General features: G+C 36.9%; 1 protein-coding gene across 1 annotated transcript in view; it reads right to left on the bottom strand.

The window, feature by feature from the left end:
• Positions 1-290: 290 nt before the first annotated feature.
• The window catches only part of ASCC3 (activating signal cointegrator 1 complex subunit 3), a 280,895-nt gene continuing 259,002 nt past the window's right edge, over positions 291-22,183 (bottom strand). Inside the window, exons 38-42 of the mRNA XM_040597334.1 lie at positions 9,817-9,968; positions 9,155-9,305; positions 3,103-3,309; positions 1,005-1,180; positions 291-906 (exon numbers count right to left, since the gene is read on the bottom strand). Coding sequence (XP_040453268.1) covers positions 759-906; positions 1,005-1,180; positions 3,103-3,309; positions 9,155-9,305; positions 9,817-9,968 — 834 coding nt within the window. The 3' untranslated portion in view covers positions 291-758. The remainder of the gene's footprint in view (positions 907-1,004; positions 1,181-3,102; positions 3,310-9,154; positions 9,306-9,816; positions 9,969-22,183) is intronic.

The following is a 22,183-nucleotide window of genomic DNA, read 5'->3' as shown; positions in this document are numbered from 1 at the left end:
AATTCAGGAAAAAACACAAAGGAAATTGTAAATATGAAATAAATATGTGGCGTGTATATATACGTATGTACATGCATGTAACGGGTAAACTTTATGATCTATATAAATTGCATCATTGCTATACTGCAAATATTTTATATTATTTATCGTGCCTTTATAACCAGATTTACTGTTTAATAAAAATCTGTGAAATTTTTCCTTTAGAGTGCCTTCAAAATGTAGTATGTGTAAGAGGAGGATATTGTTAGTATACATCTCATATTTTACACTGAAAAATCTAATGCAAAACATTCTTATGGAGATATTTTTATTAAACATGAAATATAACACATTCATCAATATTTTCAGCAGTTCTTACACCAAATTTTGTATTTCTCCCTATAAGTTAAAAAAGATGACTATTTAAACTACCTTAATACATAGGCTACAGAACACTTCTCAAAATTAAGACTATAGCCCAAAATTTGCACAGATTACAGTATCTTTTAGTCTTTTGTTTAGATGTGTCAAAATTCAATTAATGATATGACTTCTGAAAGAAGAAAGATGAAAGAAGAAAAGATAAATCTTCATAAAGGAGTAAGGCCACTGTGGCTAACTCTGTGTTACCAGAGTCAATACAGTAGTCATTTTCAATTTCCTTGTTGTCTTGAGGTTTGAAGTTGGTTCTACTAAGGCAAACTCATTTTTGGATATCCAGAATGACCTGATGTCTTAGCTGCACAACCAGTTCCTTTGAATGGATTTTTCAGATCACCTTACTTCACAGCCAGGTGACACACAGCATCAGCCACCTCTGCTGTGACTTGTGCTGAATTACTAGCTGGTATAATATTCAGGTAAATATCGTACTGTTGGTCCATGCCAAGGTAACTGTCACTCATGAGATACAATGTGTAGATACACCTAAAATGCAAAAAGCAGAATAATTAGTTTGGAAATTAGGTCTTGACTACTTGGAAAAAATAATCACTAGAAGAACTTAATTTGTAAATTTGTCATACTTTCCAGGAGCTTCTGGAGTATAAAAAGCAACAGAAACAGTATTTCGATTTCTGACGTATCCGGTTCTTTTCAGGGCAATGAGTTCTTTTTTATCGACTTCTCCCAATATCAAAAACCATCCTTCATCTTTAGCTTTGGGGAATCGAGGAGCCACTGCTTTGCTGTCTTGCTTTCCCTGTTGGGGAAAAGAAACAGCTTAGTAAAGCTAGAAATCACCTTTCCAAAATCCCATTCTTTCTTGAATGAAACCCAGCTCAAAACCACGTTGTCATGAATTGTTACATAAGACCATAATTTAGGCAGACTAAAATTTTTTTGTTTCTTTCCAGATAAGGGTTTTTTAAAAAATAAAATCACAGTCCACAGAGAAAAACCCAGAATACAAGATTCTGTTCCACTTATTTTGTATCCTATTAAAACTTGAATGGAAATACTGTTCTGTTTTTTGTAATTTCATCTAATATATTCCGAATGCTATTCTCTGCAGAAGGGTTAATTGTAAACCTAGTGTCTTTAAATAAAGCTAAACAGTATTGTTCAAGATTAATATAAAGACAAAAACAGCACTTGAAGTCTTTATCTGAGGTTGATACAGCAAAAGGACAGATTATTTCAGTGATTCTTTAAGACTGTGACTTTACTGCTGAGAGCTGAAGATATAATGATGCATACTCAATCAGCATTCATTTCATGTTCTGTAGATGGAAAGGTTTTACTGAAGATTTATACAGAAGGAAAAGCACCACGACAGCAATGAAGCTTCAGAAACAGTTTGATCCAGCTGTTTCTTACAAAAGAGGGATCAAATTCTAGGAGAGGTTTATAAAACAGTGATCATTTCATGAAATGTTCCTGCTCCCTTCTTTTCTGCAGCTTCTGGTTAGAAAAAGTCTCTGTCAGTAACTGGCACGGCAAATAGGACAAATTATGGAGGAGCTCTGACACTTTCTCCTCCTGCAAATGAGACAGTCTCCCCTTGAAGTGATGGTGACATCCTTGTACTTGCTGTAGTCAGGACAAGAAGTATTTTGGGAAAGAAGAATACTTTTCAAAAAGGACTTACAAAAGAACATATTATTTTTATCAAAAGGAATTTGTCTTTACGAGTCTTCAAACTAACATCTAAAACTTTTGAACTCTTCTTTGTACCTTAACAAAAATGCTGGCAACTAATTCTTAAGTTGTTTGAAATGCTAGAGAAATTAATTAGCAAAATCATAATCATATATACAATATAAAAAAATCACATATATATGTGATATAAGCATATCATATGCCACTCGTGGTATACAAATGACAAAAAATGCATCTATAAGTGATAGCTACAATGTCAGCAGTGCCCGATTTGAATGCAGGAGGCATGGTCCTAAGGCTTACAAGAGCTGACAGACAGGTACATTGAGTTACTGCTGCTGGGGGCAGAGCAGCTGGAAACCTGTGCAGCTGCTGGTGTTTGTGTCTTGGTGCATGAAGACTTGCTGGGGGCCCAGCGAGGTGACCAGCCCAAGGTGAAATGGGATGTGCTTTAACTGGGCAAAGGGGTGGGACTGAAATTTAGGTGTGGAAAAGAACTGTATGTAGTTTCAAAAAGCTTCACATGTAAAATATGAGGAAAGTATCCTCAGTAAAGGCCTGAGGGTGTGTTGTGAGTAGAAACATAGTTATAGGTATGGGTTTGGTATGCAATTTGGAAGTACACGGGAATATAATAGGGAAGCAGGATATGCAAGAGTACAAGTGTTAGGAGTTTGGGCCTGGTGACTACTTAAATACTGCCTGTGAAATTACCATCTCTACTGTCGCTGCTTACAGCACCCTAACAAATGAACTTTATGAGCTTCTGGTTTGTAAAAAATGAGGGAATTTTTTCATTGACTTGAATTGGTCTAGGATTTTACCTTAAGACTCTATTTACTACCCTACTGCAACCTGAAAAACCATTTGCTTCATTATTAACACAGAAAAGGCTTTGAAAGTTTATAATATACACAATTCTTAAACGATAAAAAACAGTTATGCTGTATAAAGCATTATTGATAATATAAATGGATTATTGGAAATGTGTGTGCTTGGAAAGGAAATGATAAATTAATCTACCTGATACCCCATCTGGGTTCTCTGCAGATTTATTTGGAGCACATACTCTTGATCAGCATGTAACTTGATCCATCGTCCGTCATCTCGCACGTCTGTTGTCACAGAAGGAACAGGCACTTCGTTCTGTGGCTGAACTGGGTTATCCCAACAGCCCTTAATGCTCAGGCTGACGTTTAGAATTGGCAAACGGCACAAGAAATTCCAAGCCTGTAGAAAAAAACAGATCCCTGTGGACTACCAGACGATCTATACAAACATTGCCACTGTAACAATAACGATTCAATGTGCAGTCTACACATTTATTCTATATTAATAACATTTTATTATGTATTAGAATATCATCTATAGTTGTATGACTCTCAGTCATAAGCATAAAATGCTTTTCATTAACTTTTTAGTCTACTTCCTTCTAGGCAAATAAAACAAGTATGAAACTTCTCAAGCATGTTACATGTGCCTCACTAAGATTACTGAGGTCTGAACACAGGAAAAATTCCTTTCCACTCTCGATTAAAGTATTTTTTTCCCTATAAGCCACTTAAAAACTAGTATAATTAAGTTTTAAATTAAAACTTCCTTAGCATAATCCATAAAGAACAAGTCACTGCAGTGCTAATTAGCAATGGGCAAACCTCAGAGAGTTCAGAGGATCAGTTCAGATAATTAACCAAAAGTTCAACTGCATATCCAAAGTTATCCCTAGTTTTCTTTTTTTTTTAAAGGTTTTCTTGCATTGATCTTCACGAATCCTCCTTACAGTCCTCCTGAGGAATCTTAAGTCTCTGTGGTTTCTCATGAACTGCAACAGGCCCTCAACTTTCTCTCATCCTTGTACAGGGAACTATTGTTAGAGGCATACAATTTGTGTAGTTGAACATGACACTCCCTTCAGCCTTAAAGCAGCACCCTGAAAATGCAGCCCTATGTATCTATCACTCATTTTGGTCTCTATCAGACAAGGAAAAGCATCCTGAGAAGCTGTGACAAAAATGGAGAGGGGTAATGCAGGCTTTCATTTAGTAAAAAGAAAATCAGCATGTTCACTCAATGAAATTTGTTAGGAAGAAATGAAAAAATGGGCTGTGGAATGGAGGCAGTGATTTGTGGCTTCATTATGGCTGAAAAAGATAGATGAGGCTGGCACTGGAAAAAAAACAAACTCAAAAGACCAAGAACCACGCTCTGGCCTGCCCTCCTTCCCCTCCACCCGCAAAACAAAACAGGAATCGGCACTTCACCAGTGTTTTCAAAGAATACATATGAAAAGCTAGCGGGTGGGAGGGAGAAGAAGGAAAGAATATTGGTCTTGGTAAAGAGCCAGCAGATGTTAAAATGGGAACTTGTGGGAATGAAGAGGGTAGGCATAGTTGCATGGGCAATACTTGCATGGAACAGAAATGTTTTATCTGGAAAAACACTAAAGTATATTTTTCAAGTACTGGCTTGACTATCTTGTGTTTCAACAAAATCTATTTTCATTTAGATTGTGCCTGATGTGTCTCCGATTACTTTTTCTGTGCTGGAAGGCCTAAAGCCCTAATAAAAGCTCAGTTTGCTTTTTGGAGACACCATTGCCATGACTCACACTGACAATAATGGTGTATGTTAACACATAATTAGGGATACAGCAGCCAGGGTAAGCAGACCTAAGATCGCCCTGCTGCAGGAAAAGGTGGTGCCATCCCTCTCTCTAACATCCTCACCACCAGCAAGCTGTCCCCCTCTCCATCCCCAACACGTTGGCACCGCCATGCTGTGATTGTGCAGCGAGATGGATCAGGTTGCTAATCATTTTGGTGGAAGCATGAACTTAGATCAGCTTAAAGCTGATTGTGGAAGCATATTCTCTAATCCCGTCAGTACTCTGAGTAAGCATGAACCTTCAGTGCCACTGGAAGAAGTGGTCCAGCCACCTCCCCTGCTGGCACAAGCATTCATGTAGCTGTTTGGCTACATGCCCTTTCGACCGTCAGCGAGAGGGCTGGTATGATCCCTCCTCCCCTCCGCCCCGGATGCTCATTCCCATCTCCTTGTCTGAACCAGCCCCAGCGTTTGTGCAGCTGTGCAGAGAGCTGGGTCAGCAGAGGTGAAAATGGCACGGGGAGGGCAGGGCTGCCCATTTCGGCTGCAGCGCGGACTTGGATTAAAATGGCTGCATTACCGGAGCCTGGCTCAACTAAATGAGAAATCTGATTTAGGCTAAAAACTAATCTCTCTCTCTCTCCCCTCCTGTGTGTGCTGCGTGAACAGCTGTGTCTGTTCAATGGAGAAGGTGGGGAGGGCCAGCTGTGAGCACTCAGGAATTGCCGTATAAAAGCAGGGGACGCCAATGAATTGCACTGATGTTCTTAACAGTGCCTTAGCTAAGAAAGGGCTGGAAAAATGTAACAGAAAATAAACCGCCAGAATGTTAAGGGAAAAGATATCCCTCTTTGTCCCAGCTTTGAAAAGGAAAAGGGGGAAAACAAGGCAGCACCTTGAAGCAGGAGAAAAAGCACTACAGACACTCTAAATGAATTAGCCATTGCTGGAATTTTGCTACATTTAACACACAAGACTACTAAAATCACCTCCCCAGATCACACTGGATGAAACAAGTTGAGTAGTAACACCTTAACTGGCAAATGATTTTACGTTTAAAGGTTTTTAACATGAAGCTTACTGTAGGAACTGCACAGACCTACCTATTGTGTGAGACTCTCCATCTACCAAAGCAGCGTACTTCTGCTGTGCTCAGTAGAGGCACCCTAACGTATACCAGAGTGGTGACCACCCCTTTGGTTACATTTTAGATATCATTTACCTGGAAAACTTTTACATGTACTACCTCAAGAGAACAGGCCCTCTTACAATTATGTTAGAACAAGGTTTAATTTCAGCAGAGATCATAATGTATTATTAACTCCTTTAGTGGTGTTACTTGTTGCTTTGCTGAAGACTATGATTTGATCTGGTTTATACTGTACAACCCCAACATACTCCATTTGTCAAAAGCTGTCATGTCCTCATGTAGCTTTCATGGTGCAAACAAAGTAACTCAGTAACTTTCTAATTAGATAAGAAAGTGGTTGTAATATGTCATTCGGTCATTAATGGTTGGACTTGATCATCTTAGAGTTCTTTTCCAACCTAAATGTTTCTATGATTCTATGATTTCAGGCTGTGTGTATTTGAAAATTAAAGGCAAAGTTAGTACTGCTCAGTCATTGATACAGTATGGACAGCAGGCTGCCTTTTTATCATCCATGCAATGTGAAGAAAATAAATATTTTTTGTACTGAAAAAAAAAAAAGTCAAGTAGTAGCAGGAGAAAATGAAAAAGATTATAGGAACACAGATATTTCCAGAATAAAAGCAGCTAATACTACAGCAGGGATAATATCTTTTGCAATCTTGAGGTTTCTTTTTTCTCTTTCAGTAATATAAATATCAGCTTAGTATTTGAAAAAGTGCCTAATGCCTAAGTGACTTAGAAACTGAAAAAGATTGGTAAAAGAAATATGATTCAGAATGAATCACAGAAACAAAGATGGAGCTTAGGCCAAAGATCAGTGTTACAGTCTAAATAGCTTTTGAATTTAGGCTGTCAGCTTTTAAAGTCCTGCTGACTTTCAATGAGGTTTAGGATTATAACTAACTTTTGGAAAATTAAACTCAGGCTCCCACATCACTTGGGTATTTCTTGACAATTTTACCGAGTTTTTTTGCTATACAGGATGACCTAAGCACATATTATCTCCTTTTACATTAACAACATGCCCAATGTGTGCATATACAAATATACTATATATATATATATATTTACTTACCAAACCCATAGATTCAAATCACAATCACATGAGAAATTCTTCATGAACCTCTGATATCATCATTAGCATTTTTTCCAATAATCTGTCTCCCCAGGACTCAGCCTAATATTCCAAATCCATGAGCAGCTTCAAGAGCTGCTATTTAAAAATTAATTACCAATCTGCTTAAAAGACATTTTCTTCTTTCCAAATGTGAAATTTCTTCCTTTTCCTGTCTGCCTCCAATTTATGTAAATCTCAAGCTGTTTTTACCAGTCCTGTGCTAGTAACAGCTTTAAGATAGAGGTTCAATATACTGTGAGTGAGAAGTAATAGGACTGTTAGGAAAAAGAATGTTTTTGGCAATTTAGTGGTGTACTTACCACTTTATTTGATTTTGTTCAGGTCTGGTGCCAGAATCCTAGGCTTAAACTCTGTGATTTTATATTTTTTATTTTTAGAAAATATATCATAAAGATGCATTATTTATTGCAGAATTTTTCTCTTGGTTGGCCCCCGTCTAACTGTGTATTGAAAGACTTTATATAAGAAGATGCTCAATAGGCAGTCTCAAAATGAATTTTAATTCTGTGCAAGGTATTACAATATTTTTTTTCCGAAAAAAATGCTGTAAAGAATATAAAATATTGGTATAAAGATTTTACATTTGCAATGACCTGCATAATACAGTCATGGCTTTGCTAGACCCATTACGGCCATTCCCAACTCAGGGAAATGAAACTTTCTTCTTATATGATGCTAAGACATTGTTTTTGCCTCTTATATGCATCTGTATTTACAAACATAAATATATAGAGGCATAGAGTCATTCACACTGTGAACGTACACATCCCATACACCATACACACAAGCTATTTTTGAAGAAACTGCTAAGACATTTCAATACCAGCCAAACATATTTATCTGAGGATTAATCTTCATCTATTGAATCAGACGAGAACACTGCCATGCATACAATTATTTAATTAGCAGCCAAATCCTCTGCCAGTCAGCAGCCGTTCCAGGCATACTGATGGGGCAGTAGATGCAAATCTCACAGTAGTACTGCTTTTTCTCATTACTACTGCAATTAGCACTTAAATTGATGCTTTAAACATACTAATTTCTGGAATAATTCAGGATTTGTATGTTACCTGGGATCGCCTCACTGCAGAGACGACACCAGATTGCTACACAAATTGAAGCACTTTTGAGCCAAATAACCATTATCATATCAGACAGAGCCAATTTGCATTTGCTTTTAAAGATAACAGAATGGCAATTTATGCAAATAAATTAAGTAAGTTTACTTCTGAGTTCTCCCTGAACTAATTATAACAATGTTCTAATTTTTTATCACATCTAAAAGTTGGACTGAAATCAATGTGTATTATGTTAGAAATCTGTTGTTAAAGGAAGCCTTGTTTTGATGTCAATACATTTTCGTAATTCAGAATTTTGATGTTAATTTAGTTACAAATGCAGATGTCTGTTATAGACATTTAAGTACTTTTCTTCTTGTTTGCATACCAGTAAAAGGTTTAACTGAAGCTGAACAGTCAAACACAGGACATATTGCTGTCCTTTTAAATATTCAAATAAAAAAGATTTTAAATATAGCTGTTGAAGTTTTCATCTTTTGTACATTTATTTGAAATCAGTAGGCTTAGCATGTGATGAATACTATGGAACATAGCTGTCCTTTGCTGGGAACGGCTTGAAAATCAAACTGAAAATAAGACTCTAGCAGCCTCAACATTTTGGAATAGTATTTTTTTTCTTCCCCCCGTGAAGTGTGAAATTGTCATCTGCTTTTTCTGTTTCAAACAGAAAATGAGCGCTGCTTCTTTACTAAGGGTATTCTCAGAAAAAATGGTGTTTGACAGACCACTTCAGAAACCAGCTACGATGACATTTGCAATGCATGTATTCCTAGTGCATAGCTGGCTATGAAAAGGTGGATAACACTCAGCAGACTGAGCAACCTCGAGAAGCATCTTTAGAGCAAAGAGATGTGGTAATATCAGTCATAAACCAGACTCTGTTACTGGTTAGCAGGGAATAAGTGAAAATAATATTAAGAAAACAGGCCGAGAAGAACCTTTGGAAAGCTAGCACTACCTTGAAATTAGAGTAATGAATGTGTTACACTTTATACAGAACATCACATGATATTTGCTGAAGGAAGTGGAGAGAGTATTTCTTTTCCCAACCACTCTTCCTTTCCAATCACATTGATAATGACCACGGATAGAAAGTATTACCTGTGAAATGTGTGCTGTTTGCAATTCACTGTCCACAATGGAAGCAAAAACATTCTCTCTTCCTTCGCAGGCAGCCATTAGTTCGGGAAGACACTCGATAGGTCCTTGGTAACCTCCATGCAGACTCTTCCTTTTGCCTTGGCTCCACTTCCTGATACAGACAGCAAAACATATGCCCAGGGAGGGAAAGCAAACATTTGTTTTCAGTTGTTTTGGTGGTAAAACTTGATACTGGTTTCTGTTAGTAAATGCTGGTCATTTATTTTCAGGCAGCATTAATTACTGCATCATCTAGGCATCTATAGGGCTTAGCATTATCTATGACCCTAAGATGGATACTAATGTATTTTTATAACAGATTAAAATAAAGAGATAATTAATATACAGAGATAGATTTGTTAGGACTTGGAACTCTTCCAGTAATCTCTTGTTAATTTGTCTGGAATCATGGTTCTCAGAATAATCTGTGGGGGTTGATTAATCAATGAATGTTGAAAACAGGAACAGAAACACCATTTGGGAAAGCATCATTGTGAAAGAATGAGTTCTGCTTCTGGTGCATTAATGAACATTCTGGGGCACAACAATGACATTCAAACACAATCAGCAGTCAGAAGTGGAATGAAATTGCAAACCTGCAAATGCTTAGAAGAATTACATACCGAAAAAGGTAAAGATGTTGTAGCTCTATATTGGGCAAAGTAAGCAGGGAAGAGTCATGTATCCATCTACCCTGAACCACCATCTGCACCAGGTTGGTTATATTCAGAGCAGTCACCAGCCAGCCATGATGTGCTGCAACGTCCAGCATTGCCTATTCAAAGGAGACGTATAAAACAAAAGAGGATGGAAGTATAACTGTGTACATGGTTCATACAAGTAAGAGCATTTATTTAATGTTTAACATACAGGAAGTTCTAGGCCTTCAACACAGGAATTTACTTCAACCTCTACTGATGGGAGTAGGCACCTTTTGCACTCACCTTGAAAAAACGGATTAAATCCTGCACTATCACCATCATCATCATCAACTCTTACTCTTGAAAAGGTAATTTACACCATGAGAGCAGAAGGTGGGATCTTTTCCTTACAAAACCCCTCTCTTTTACATAATCCAACTCAGAATGAAAGGAATAAATGATTATTCTAAATGATTATTCTAAAGGAAGAAGTTACAATTAACTGTAGTATTTGCTTATATTTTGACATGAGAGCTTTGCCAGAACTGCGTAATTGTTCAAAAATCCTTGAATTCTTTAAGAACAACAAAAACATATTTACATTGGTTCAAAAGTTAATGCTACTGTCATTTACCAGTAGCATTAATTATTCCCATTTTAACCTAAGGACTTAAAAAATCTCTTGAACCGGACTAGGTAAATGCACTAAAATTCAGCTCAATGAGCATTTTTGAGGTTTTGTTCAACACTGACAGCTAACTTGAAATCTTGAAGAAAGATTACAAAATAGCTACAAGTTTACTTAGGGTGAGTAAGAGCAGTCAGAAATAACATGGATTTCACCCTTTGCATTGTAATCAGTTGACTGTCTTGAGAACGAAGGATACTTGGCTCTCTCTCCTTTGGCACCTCTATCCTGAATCTGAAAAGCCTTCCCAAAGTACATAAAACCCCCAAGCAAACACCTCCCCCCCATCACACTTTAAAGTGTTAATGAGCATCCTGCCTTTCATGTCTCCGTGAGTTTCTGTTCCATATGTTTTCGACAATACAAGTGAAAGATATACTACAAGTATCACTAGTATAAAGAACTAAGTCAGCAAAATTCATTATGGGTTGTGCATTGTGAGTGCCCCAATTGACAAGAAAAAATTGTTATGCTTGCTTTTTTCCTGACTGGACTTAAATTCCGTTTGGTTAGTCTGAAAGAGAATTTAAGGGTTCTTCCAAAGGAGAAAGGACCAAACATGAGCTTTTAGTTTCAACATGTTTTTTTTTATAGTAAATGCAGTTATTTGAATATATAATATACATTTCACCTTATCTAGAGTACATTAAAACAATTACTATGATTTAGAGAAGCATTTCAGCTGGTGAAGAAAATTACACTGCAATATGTTAGCTGTCTTGCTTCTTTTGTTAATTCCATTATGATCACAATAAAGCGCAGGTCCTCATATAACAACACTCTAATTCAGTCAAAGGTAATGCATTTAGAAGTGGTGTTCCATGTAAGAAATTTGGAGTTTGATTAAAATACTAGAAAATATTTTTTTAAGAAAGCAAGAAAAGAGTCTGGTACATGGAACAATTTCAACCCTTCTTTAAATACCATCTTCTTGGTACTAGGAGAGTCGTAGTTTGACTTTTAGGACTAGGCTTAAGATGTTTCCATGGGTTTTTCTTTTAAAGACAAATGCTATTGTTTAATACTTCCTCAGACAGCAGATACCTGCATCATTTCAACTTATTTTCCAGCCACTAGTGTAATGAGGAGAAGCTGTCTATGTAAGTCTTCACATTTAATCAAATGCTTTACAGACAAACAAAACGCAGCATTTACTTAAGGCAAACTAAACAGTGAAATCTTCTTTAAACAAAGGAGTTGTTTACACACGCAGAGCTATTTCAATTAAATTACACTGATTCTGGAGAAATACTGCGTTTAAAGACACAAGTTAGTTTCAGTCCTGGCCAGTCACACAGTTTATTTTAGCAGTTTACAATGCAATTTCAACAGGTTTTATTCCAGATAGGGGTGATAAGATCAGTGACACAGAAAAATATTTAAAGTGTTACCCTGCATTACACAAATGTTGCCCCATTTCTCATGAATTGTGGATAAAGTACCTTTCAGCTAATAAAGATCTAGATGTAACATTTAACTCATTCTTTTTGAAGGAAAAGCCACAGCACCCTGAAACACTCTAGTGACATTCTTAGTGACTGTTGAAAGAGTACCTCACAGCACAGCATTAATGGTTTTATTTTTCTGTCCTTTCACTTGGCTTGCCAAGGTGATTTCCAGGTATGATTATTTTTACTGAACAGAAAATAAAATTTTGTTAGAAATCACATTTGAAAGGAGCAGCTTCATGGCCTGTTGGTTCTTACGTGTTGGTTCACATGATTTTTAGTCAGATGAAAAGGGAATTGTTCTCAGCGTGTACCAGAGTGAAGTCCCATCTTTTCAACTGACAGGACAAGTTGCTCTTTACCCGCTTCCACATTTTAAAATACACTGAAGCCTACGCACATGGCATAGTCTGTCTCTGAGTGTGATGCTGAGACAGTATGTTATCGCTGTCCTATTCTCCACTACCTGATTCTTGTTTTTTCCTTTCTGCTTTTCTGACATAGCCTGAAACATCATGTTCCTTAATGACAAGACTGCTCTATATACATGAAGAATAATGGGTGCATCGATAGCCTGTCTTTTTCATGAGCAGCAAGAAGAATACAGTAAGTTGTATCTTTAGTCAGCATGAAGCTGTGGTATTTTCACAAAATTTCTGAGGATACATGCATAACACTGTTTTCATTGTTCTCTTTTTTCTTTTATTTTTATTTTTTTGTTTTATTTTAATCTATTCCCCTACCCCCACCCCTTTCAACGGAGGTTTGAAAAGGGGAAAGGAAGAGAGAAGACATAAGAGAAAGATAAATCTAAAACAAGCTATACACTGAAATTAACTGGAGGATCCTTTCACATAGAAAATCTCCTAGAAATTGATAGAGGCCTACAGATAGATATCCCGTAGGGAGTAAGGAAAGCCTGTGTGTGTGAGACTCTGTGTTCCACATTGTTATAATGAATCCACATGGCAAATCCTCTTTTCCTCCTTATTTTCTGCTTCTTCACCCATAGAATTTATTCACAGCATCTCTATCTGGATGTGAAATCCAAGACAGTGACATTGTGAAAAAGTCAGAACAATGGTAAAGTTGGCTTGTTTCATCTGCTGCGTTGGAAACCTGCACACGTTTCATTTTTTCCTAAGTAAAACACACAGATGCTTGATACTTAAATGGTTATTGAAATTCCTATAAATACTCATGGTAACAAATTGACTTATACCCCTATCTCCAAAACAGTTATATAAAATGTGGCAACTAAGTAAAGAAAATAATATAAAAGAAATAATAAAAAATCAGACATATTTAGTATGTATGTTATCTGATAAATAATATTTAGTCTCTCTAGATTCTCCAGTTGTTACTTGTTTGGTTTGTTATTATTTTTAAGTACAAACCAGTATAATTTTCTAGAAATGTGTGGCTTCTTAACTTTAACTCTTATTTGGCAAAGAAGTAATTTCTAAATATCTTATCATTGATAACATTGGAACAGATTAAGAATATTATTAAAAACTGAGAAATGGCATAAATTGGTTATCTGCCATTCTAGCCTCACAATTTCACCAACACAGGACAATTTCATCACAGAGAAAAAATTAAAAAAGGAGGACAGCGAGTGCACAAAATGAAACAGAACTATAAAGATGCTTTTACTTATAGAAAAAACATACAAATATTTTTTGGTAAATCAACAAGTTAAAAAAACCCAAACAACCCCTAAGCCCACCTCTTTTTAACCTAAAGTAGAAAAGATGTGGTAAGTACATGCAGTCAAAGGAAATATTGCTTGTTATAATGAAAAATATGTTTACCATCATCTTATTTGGGTCTCTTTCTGCACTTAGGAGAATAAAAGCAGAGGCCTATACTGAGATGGTTTTTAATGAAAAAATCAGGTGTCAGCTTTGAAGTCTTTCAAGGGTCATACTTGAACAACCACAAAGTAATAACAGCAATTAGTGACATATCCTTTAACATTTTGTTCACCATTATAAAAAATAGCTTGGCTTGTAACAACATGGGAAGTAATATGCTATAAACCATGGCAGGGGTAGGGCAAAAATGCTGATGCTAGGTGTACCTGTCAGGTATGGCAAGAATTTTCATTTTGATGATATTCAGAATTGACTATCATCTTGCTTCTTTCTTCATTCCAGCAGTGCATTAATATGAAACTCTCAGCATCTATTAACAGGTTTCCATCATCTTATTTTCAGAAGCAGTGGTTGGTTATCCTTAAGTACTGAATTATTTAAACTGAACAAATTGTACCTTTCTGGTCAATTATGAAGCTAAGGTTTAACAGTTTGTCTCTTTTTAGCCAAAGTTACCACTGATGCTCGGAATTTAAATCGTGGTTTATAATTCCCTACCTTGAAGAGAAGCAAAGATGGAGGCAGGATGTGGGAGAGGTGAGTGTGTAGCACACTCACGGATAGTAAAACATTAACAGGAAAACACACTGACAGCAAAACATTGCTTTTCTGTGGTGTTGTAAGCACTCTGAATATGTGCTCAAAATAACAGATACTAAATTGGTCCATATTTAACATATCTGCCTCACTAACCCCCTTCCCATTTAGGAGTTTTGTCTAGCAACTGAAATATCCGACTGCAAAATCTTCTATTTTAGAAATTTCTCGCAAAGTTTTAACACTGTTTTTGGTATTACTTTCACATCCTTCATTTGAAAGCCAGATATTCTGGCTCACTCTTGTACGACTGGGTAGGTGGCAGGGGAACAGAGGCTGTACAACTAGCAGAATTTCTGATCTACTCAAATGACTTTAATTGTTTTTTTCTTTAAGATAAGTTATTCAAGTGTTAAAATGAAACAGCTTGCAGCTTATTAACAGAGATTGCATACTGCTTCGAATAATTTCTTTCTCTGTTTAAAGACACCCGTCATATAACTGAATACACTAAGCATTTCTACTTAAACACTGTAAATATAAATGTCATTGTAAACATTGTAAATATCAATGTCAATATTTTGTGGCTAAATTATATTTAAGGAAAGTGGCAACGATGCTAAATGAACAATGACAACTGCTCTGGATACAGAGGCTAGCTAAGGAGACTCAGGTAACTTAAGAAGTGCCATTGTAGCTGAGAATTGCATCTGGGATCTGTGATTACTCAGCTGATAGTCAACTGCCTTACAGTGATGCCGTTGGTCATAATGACTTGGTGGATGGGGGCTGAAACTTCCGGAGTACTCAGGGTGAGCTACATGGCTCAAATTTATCCACTCTTAAAAGATTGTTTTTAATTTTTCTATCAGTGCTTCACAGACTATGACATTTTCTTGAGCGCCTTCATATGGGAAATTGAAGGTCGGTACACAAATGTATACGGCCCTCTAAGCAGAATGACATTCGTCTTAGACTTGAAAGTTTATGTAATGCAAATCCAAAACATTCTTAGCCAGACAAATACAAGTCTTATTCTGCAATGATGCTTTGAGGAAGGAAACAGGTATTTGAAAGAAACGAACTATGTAAGACTAAAATACTTCAAACTGTTAACTGCAGTTACATAAAAAAGCAGAGTTAAGGCTGATTGGGTTTTGTATCTATTTTTGTACCGGAATTTATTGTATATAGTATTCCAATATCAAATAATCAAAATATCCCCACTCTTGTCTTCACTGTATGCTAATATAAGTTCTGGTGTCTAGGACTAGACTTCAGTTAGAAATATGATTTTAGATCCACAGGTCTATTAAAATCATTAGAATGCTGCCTAATTACAGCTGTTTAGGACTACAAAGTTTATATGACAAATATTTGTAGATAATAATATACAAAAATGTATGCATTTTACCCATTCTCCTGAAAAATATGAATTCCTAATAAATCTTTTTTATACATGTTTCAAACGTAGGAAGCCTTCCAGTATGTAATATTATATTATCATCCACATGTGACTTGAGATAATACTAATACAAGTAAAATATTTTTCCAGATGTTAAAGCACGCTATGTACTATAATTTTCATGGTTTTATACAAATCATGATTACGATGCTTCAATTCTATACTCCAGAAGCAACAACTAACTTGAAAAGTTGAAATTTATCTGAAGTTTTGCAGAGGGTTTTAAGGTCACTACCTTTTGTATGTTATATATTGGTAAAAGAGGTACCTACGGAACCTTTGCCCTTCAGAGATCTAGTCCAAGATCACTTTTTAGAAATGTATTAATCTGAAGGAGGAGTTCTTAAATCAGACTCATACAGCTCATACAGACTCATACATCTGTATAGTTTCAGCCTACAGACACCCCCCCCCCCCCTTCCCCCCCCTTGTACTTTATCAGATGTAGTAAATAAGATGTAATTAATCCTATTCAGGAGGCACCACTCCTTTTATACTGCCCTCTGCATCCCCTTTCCCTTCACTTTTTTACAAGCATATTCAGCTCCCACTTCCATATGCTCTGCTACCCCCTACGAGAGACTAATGCTTCATTCTCCCATCATCATAAAGGTCTCACTGATGTATGCAAATTATGACCTTCCTAGCTGCTTTGTAAGATTCCTATCCCTGTATTCATCTGTTAGCCTCCATAGTAACATTACTGGTATGATTAAAACCAGGGAAAGGACAAGTCACTTACTGTCTACATTTAGTGGAGTGCAACCCTTGGGTTCTTACTGACTTTTTTTTTTTTTTAATAGTATTACAGAGATAAAAGCAGTTATGGAATGTGATACAAGCAATATAAACTTGGTAGGGCATAATGCAACATGTTCAGAACTTGCTGAGTCCCAATATCCAATTTATTTTCAAATTGATAATTAATAAATTGATATTCTCTACTATGCTAGTGAATGGTAAATACAATAAAACATTTTTGATAAAAATCTCTTGGCAAGAAATCACAGTTTCCTAACATAAACAATGTCTTAAAGACAGCATTTGTTCCAAATCTTACAGAAATCTACCAAACCTGTGAAAAATATAGCAGCATCTCTCTCATAATGTATCTCCCCTCTTTAGAATTTAAAATCAGTTTCAAAGTAGTAATGTAAAATTTTGTCAATAATTAAAATTTTTTGAGTGCATTCACAAGAATCCTTTTCAACAGCAACAGTTATTCCCAGTAACTTTCTCCTGAACTTTTAGCCCCATAAGGTTAGCATTCAGGAAGCTCAGCTGCTGTCTAACAAACTTAATTAATCAAAAAGTCATTTCCGAGCTGTAACTATGAGTAAAAGTGCTTCAAGTGTACTAGCAAGCCTACAAGTTAATCAAAATGCTAATGCAGTACAAATTAAAGTTGTGATTAACATTTCACAGTAGCTGCTTAAGTGAATTGATCACACAAATGGGTTAAGCATTACTCATTTCCTCCAGCCCCAACTGGGAAAAGGTTTGTCATGGGTGGGGGAGGGATTATATATAAACAGCACCAAATCATCATTAAACTGTCACCAAGATGCTTCCATACACCAGTTCACCAGTTATCCATAGCAAGCAAAAACCCCAACACCACCGCCACAAAGGTAACCCTCCCTTCTCCCTACACACCTATAAAACACAAGCGGGCAGCAAGTAATTCCACCCCAACATGTCCAGGTACTTTCATTACAAAGCTCTTCATTGCTGTTTAGTATCTATAAATAAGCATTACTGGTCAGTATATGCACTACAAGTTTTTTGATTATTCTATTACTCCCACCCTCCTAATGTGAAATAATAGCCATCCGACCATGAAAACAGCCAGTATTTAAGGAACATTGCAAACATGGTGCTACGGCTGGACTGTTACTCCATACACAAAGAATACGTGTAGTACCTAAAGAGACACGGCCTCTGCTCTTTGCTGGTTTCTGAATAATCCTCTGCGTTCTCAAGTTAATTTGATTCTCTTCTCTCCCTTCAGTAAAGCTGCCCATTTTTTTATAGTTGCCAATGCATCCGTTAAACAAAACAATTATCTCTTTCCCTGGGCACCTCTGGGCAAATCTTACAGACACAACTGTAAAACAGGCCATTCCTGTAACTGCTACCACCTTGCAGCAAGTGATCGGCACACCTGCGCTAGCAACAGACAACGTAAGAGCTCAGAACACACTTAAGATCTTTTCCATTTCCTCACGGGCAGGAAAAGAAATAACCCAAGGGGTATGGCTCCCCGAGGCAACAGTTTTAGTGGCTGTTACGAACTGAGGAGGTTTAGGGAGGACAGGAAGTCCAGAGCTGAGGGACACTCTCGTTCTTTTAGTCCAGAAACCACAGCTCGGGCACCTCTGCTGTTTGCAGCTGTGTGGATATGGCCAGGACATACCTTCCGTGTGGGAAACAGTAGATACAGCTCCCACCATCAGTCAGAACAGTCTGCAGTTTAGTAGAGCAAGTGTTTTGCACATAAGCTAGCTCTGGAAAGGCAGCTGAATGGGGCAGCATATTTGACCACTCTGAACATGTACCACAAAACTGATTTTTATAAGCAGAACTGTAGCAAAAGCTGCAATTTAAACGACCAGAAACAACGTCTTTAACTATTTTAGAATGGGTAAGGTGGTATTACACACATGATCGTTCAGCTAAGGAAATGCAGTGCTTAACCCAAAGAGTTTTTTCTTTTCTGTCAAAATTAGATGCTCCAGAGGAGTAACATGATGGGGAACAGCAGGCCACCAATGACAGCATTACAGGGTCCTCATTTGGGGGGAGTGTATGTTTCCTCTGCAAACTTGTCTTTATTCTGCAGTTTGGAGTCTGACTTCATGTCCATCTTCTCTCAGTGCACAGCTACCCCACTGAGATGCATTTAACACATCCATAGGTAAACACTTCTCAAAGGTTAAGGCTGAGCTCCATGGCAGTTCTACTCCTGGCAATATTAAAATATTTTATCAACGATTATACTACAAGTGGAGGCTTGTGGCCAATCCCAATGCAAAGCCAGCAGCTGTCACATTATTTCCAAAAAGAGACTGCCCTGCTGAATGTGAGACTGACAGTATTACTGCCTCAATTATCCATTTCAATTAATGCAAATATAGGCAACAGTCTTAGATCAGCAGAGTAAGAACTGATCGCTGAACACACAGTCACAAAATATAAGGCTTGAAAAAAAAAGTAAAAAAGAGATTAGATTTATTCTGTTTCACATATTCTTAAATCAGAGATGGGAAAAATAGGAAAAAAAGGTGGGGTGCTGTCTTTACAATAATAATTATATTCTATAAAAATATTAGACAAATAATTTCATTAGAGGTTTTATTCTTTGTTGTTCTTCTGCAAGAAGTGGACAAGTGATTTTGAGCAGCTACTGGAGTGCTCGGTACCATCTTACTGACATCTCCATCTTTTCTCGGTAAAAACAATGCAGAGTGCTAGGCTTGAAGAGAACATGTAGTCTACTGTAATAGTATTAAAGGTAAGAGAGGCAAATAAAAATTAAGGGCCTTGACCAAGGTCACATAGGAAGTCATGGCAGATTTTTTTGAGCCATGGGAACCTTCTTCAGTGCTTTATCTATGACAGCCTGCCACTGATAAACTCGTTAGTTTTTGACTTGAGCTTTTCAATGTAGAGCAGGGACATTCGTTCACTCTAGTCAATGCCTCAGTGGCCATTCATTACAGAGATGGGTGTGGGAGCAGATAGGCGTTCACCTTCCAGAAGGTTACTTATTGCTAGTCCCCATATTTCTGCAGTAAAAGGGAAAGAATTCTGTATTTCACTCTGGGTATACAGATACTAAATTTTTTTTTGCTATAAGCTCCATCTATATCTAACAAATGCTAACTATAGGAAAACTGTAACAGAATATATTTCTTCCATTTTCTATGTTAACAATCACATTCCTCTATTGAGCAGCACCATGATACGACTCCTCACATTCTGTTAGATGCTTATGACTTCTATCTTTCATCATGAGTATAAATGAACTGAGTTCTGACATAACACAAAACTTCTAAGACATTTCAGGAAAATTAAAGAGTGGTTGCCTATTTTTTTTTTATTAGAAGAGAGTGAAATCTCACCTGAAATCCATCAGCTACATTTATCTATGTGATGCTGTTAACACAGTTTTCTGACTGACTGTTAACACCACACAGCCTAAAGCCACCAGCAATGAAAACGGCCCAGAGGATATTGGAGGAATGAATGGGAGGACACAACAGGTGGGGTGCAAGAGGAACCATTGGAGACAAGGCTGATTCAGGTGAAAGACAGCACAGGAGAGTGGAGAAGTTTAATAGTCTGTGATGGAAAGGCACAGGGTTTTTTTAACTTGCTTACGTATCATGGCTCACGATGGCAAATCTGCCCTGCAGAGGACCTGGGACGGAGGCTGCTGTACATACCCAGATACAACCACAAGCCCTTTGAAAGATCTTGCTTTCTTGTAACAAAGAAGCACTGATGATATGAAAAGTCTGTCATTCACATACTCATCAGCAAAAATAAGTTTATGTTCAGGTCACAATTTGAAGGTTAGCTATACAACCTTAACAGCTAAAGTACTTTGTAAGTAAATAAACAAAAAGTTCAACATAACTCAGAAAAACCAATTCCCATCTCACTGCTGAATTTTACATTTGGTGGTGCATGAGCATGTGTTCACACACACAGAACACCAGCCACTGAAATGTTTATCAGTGGACCCTTCTATGGTTCAGTTCCTTTTCCCAAAACATCTTTTTTTCCACCTCTGATGACCCAGAGTTCATCAGCAGGTCAGTGCTAAGGAAAAGGTAACAACCAGTATGGAAAGTGTAACCCTGTCTATTGCTTAGATTCTGGGAACTTTAACCTCCATTTGGAAAGCGTGACTAATAAGATGGAACAAATATGCTCCCAAGAGATGTAAACCATGTGCCAACTTCAAAATAAAAAAATGCTTGCATGTTTTTTCTTCTTTTTTTGTTGTTTTTGTTTTCTTGTTAAGGAGGAACTTTTTTTTCTTTAAGATGACAGTATATGTTACATTATGTAGTAGTTAACTGAAGGCCAGAGTGCCAAGGCCGAGTATGAAAGAGTAGTATTCTGAATTCTACTTTGGTTTAAAGGCACTGTTGAATATTTTAAGGTTTTTTCTTCTGAGTGCTTATTGTTTCTGAAATACCTATTATGCAGTAACAGGATTTGAGAATAAATTTCTTAGCAAAGCAGGATAAATACTGAGCAAAATAATTATTGAAAAGAATCTTTAATTTAAATTTTCTTCCAAATATGTAATTACCTCCCAAAATGTTAATTCCACAAATGTCTAAATGAACTTTAGGTATGTGATTTCTTTGAAACAAAGGTGAATTTTCTCATGTGACATTGTTCTCTGTTAATAACTGAGCATTATGAATAATCACTGTTCATACATTGAAGCTTTCAGCACCATGATTTTATTGATTTGAAATAACTGGAGTATGCAGAGTGCATTCAAGCACTGCTGGTTGCCAAGTTAAAGACTGCACAGCAATAACATCTGTGGCGTTACTTGCTTCTTACTTTTCTTAGTTTTAGTTTGCTTTTTTTGATACTAGCATTAAAAGCTTGTAGTTTTTGCTAGTGTAAGGTCAAGACTCATCCAAATCACTGGACACTGAATTGCCCAGGTATTTTGTCTGTCTAGAGCATTGATTAATAATTTCCCATAGAGTGGTTTTACAAACTGGTAGGCTTGACACAATGATGTTTGAGGTTGCCATATTGCAACAGGCTTCAAACAAAACCAAAGCCTCATTCTGCTAGTTGACACACAGATCACTGAAGATATTAAAATCCGAACAAAAAAAAGCAAAGAAAAAAGTAGGATGCAAGAATGATTGTCCCTATTTTACAGATACTGAACTGAGGAAGATAAGAACAGTTGAAGACTACCTGATCTTCAAGAAGCTATGTATGAGTCCTTGTCCAGTTCTGCTAAAGAGAGTACCATTCCCTCCTTGCAGAACCAGGGGATGGGTGTTCCCTGCATCAGCTAGGTCTCACCGTTCCTGCTGTAATGGTAACTGTGTTTTCCAGATATTGCAGCACTCTATTCCAAACTCAAAGCGCTGCTTCAACATTCTTTTGAGGCGTGCAGCTGTGCATGTGATCGCTTGTTACTAGTACTCCATAGTCAGTTTAGTTTCTGTGGGTTCTGACAATGGTGCAACCATAAAAGTCACAAGCCTCCAGACCAAGTTGAAAAACTGTGTTTAGAAGTGTGTTCTTTGACTCTGTGGTAATTGGGAAATAGTAGACATATCTT

Source organism: Falco naumanni, chromosome 6, assembly GCF_017639655.2.
Source record: "Falco naumanni isolate bFalNau1 chromosome 6, bFalNau1.pat, whole genome shotgun sequence".
In the NCBI taxonomy this organism is placed as follows: domain Eukaryota; kingdom Metazoa; phylum Chordata; class Aves; order Falconiformes; family Falconidae; genus Falco; species Falco naumanni.
Note: the sequence above shows the minus strand (reverse complement) of the source record. Positions and strands in the feature narration are given on the sequence as shown.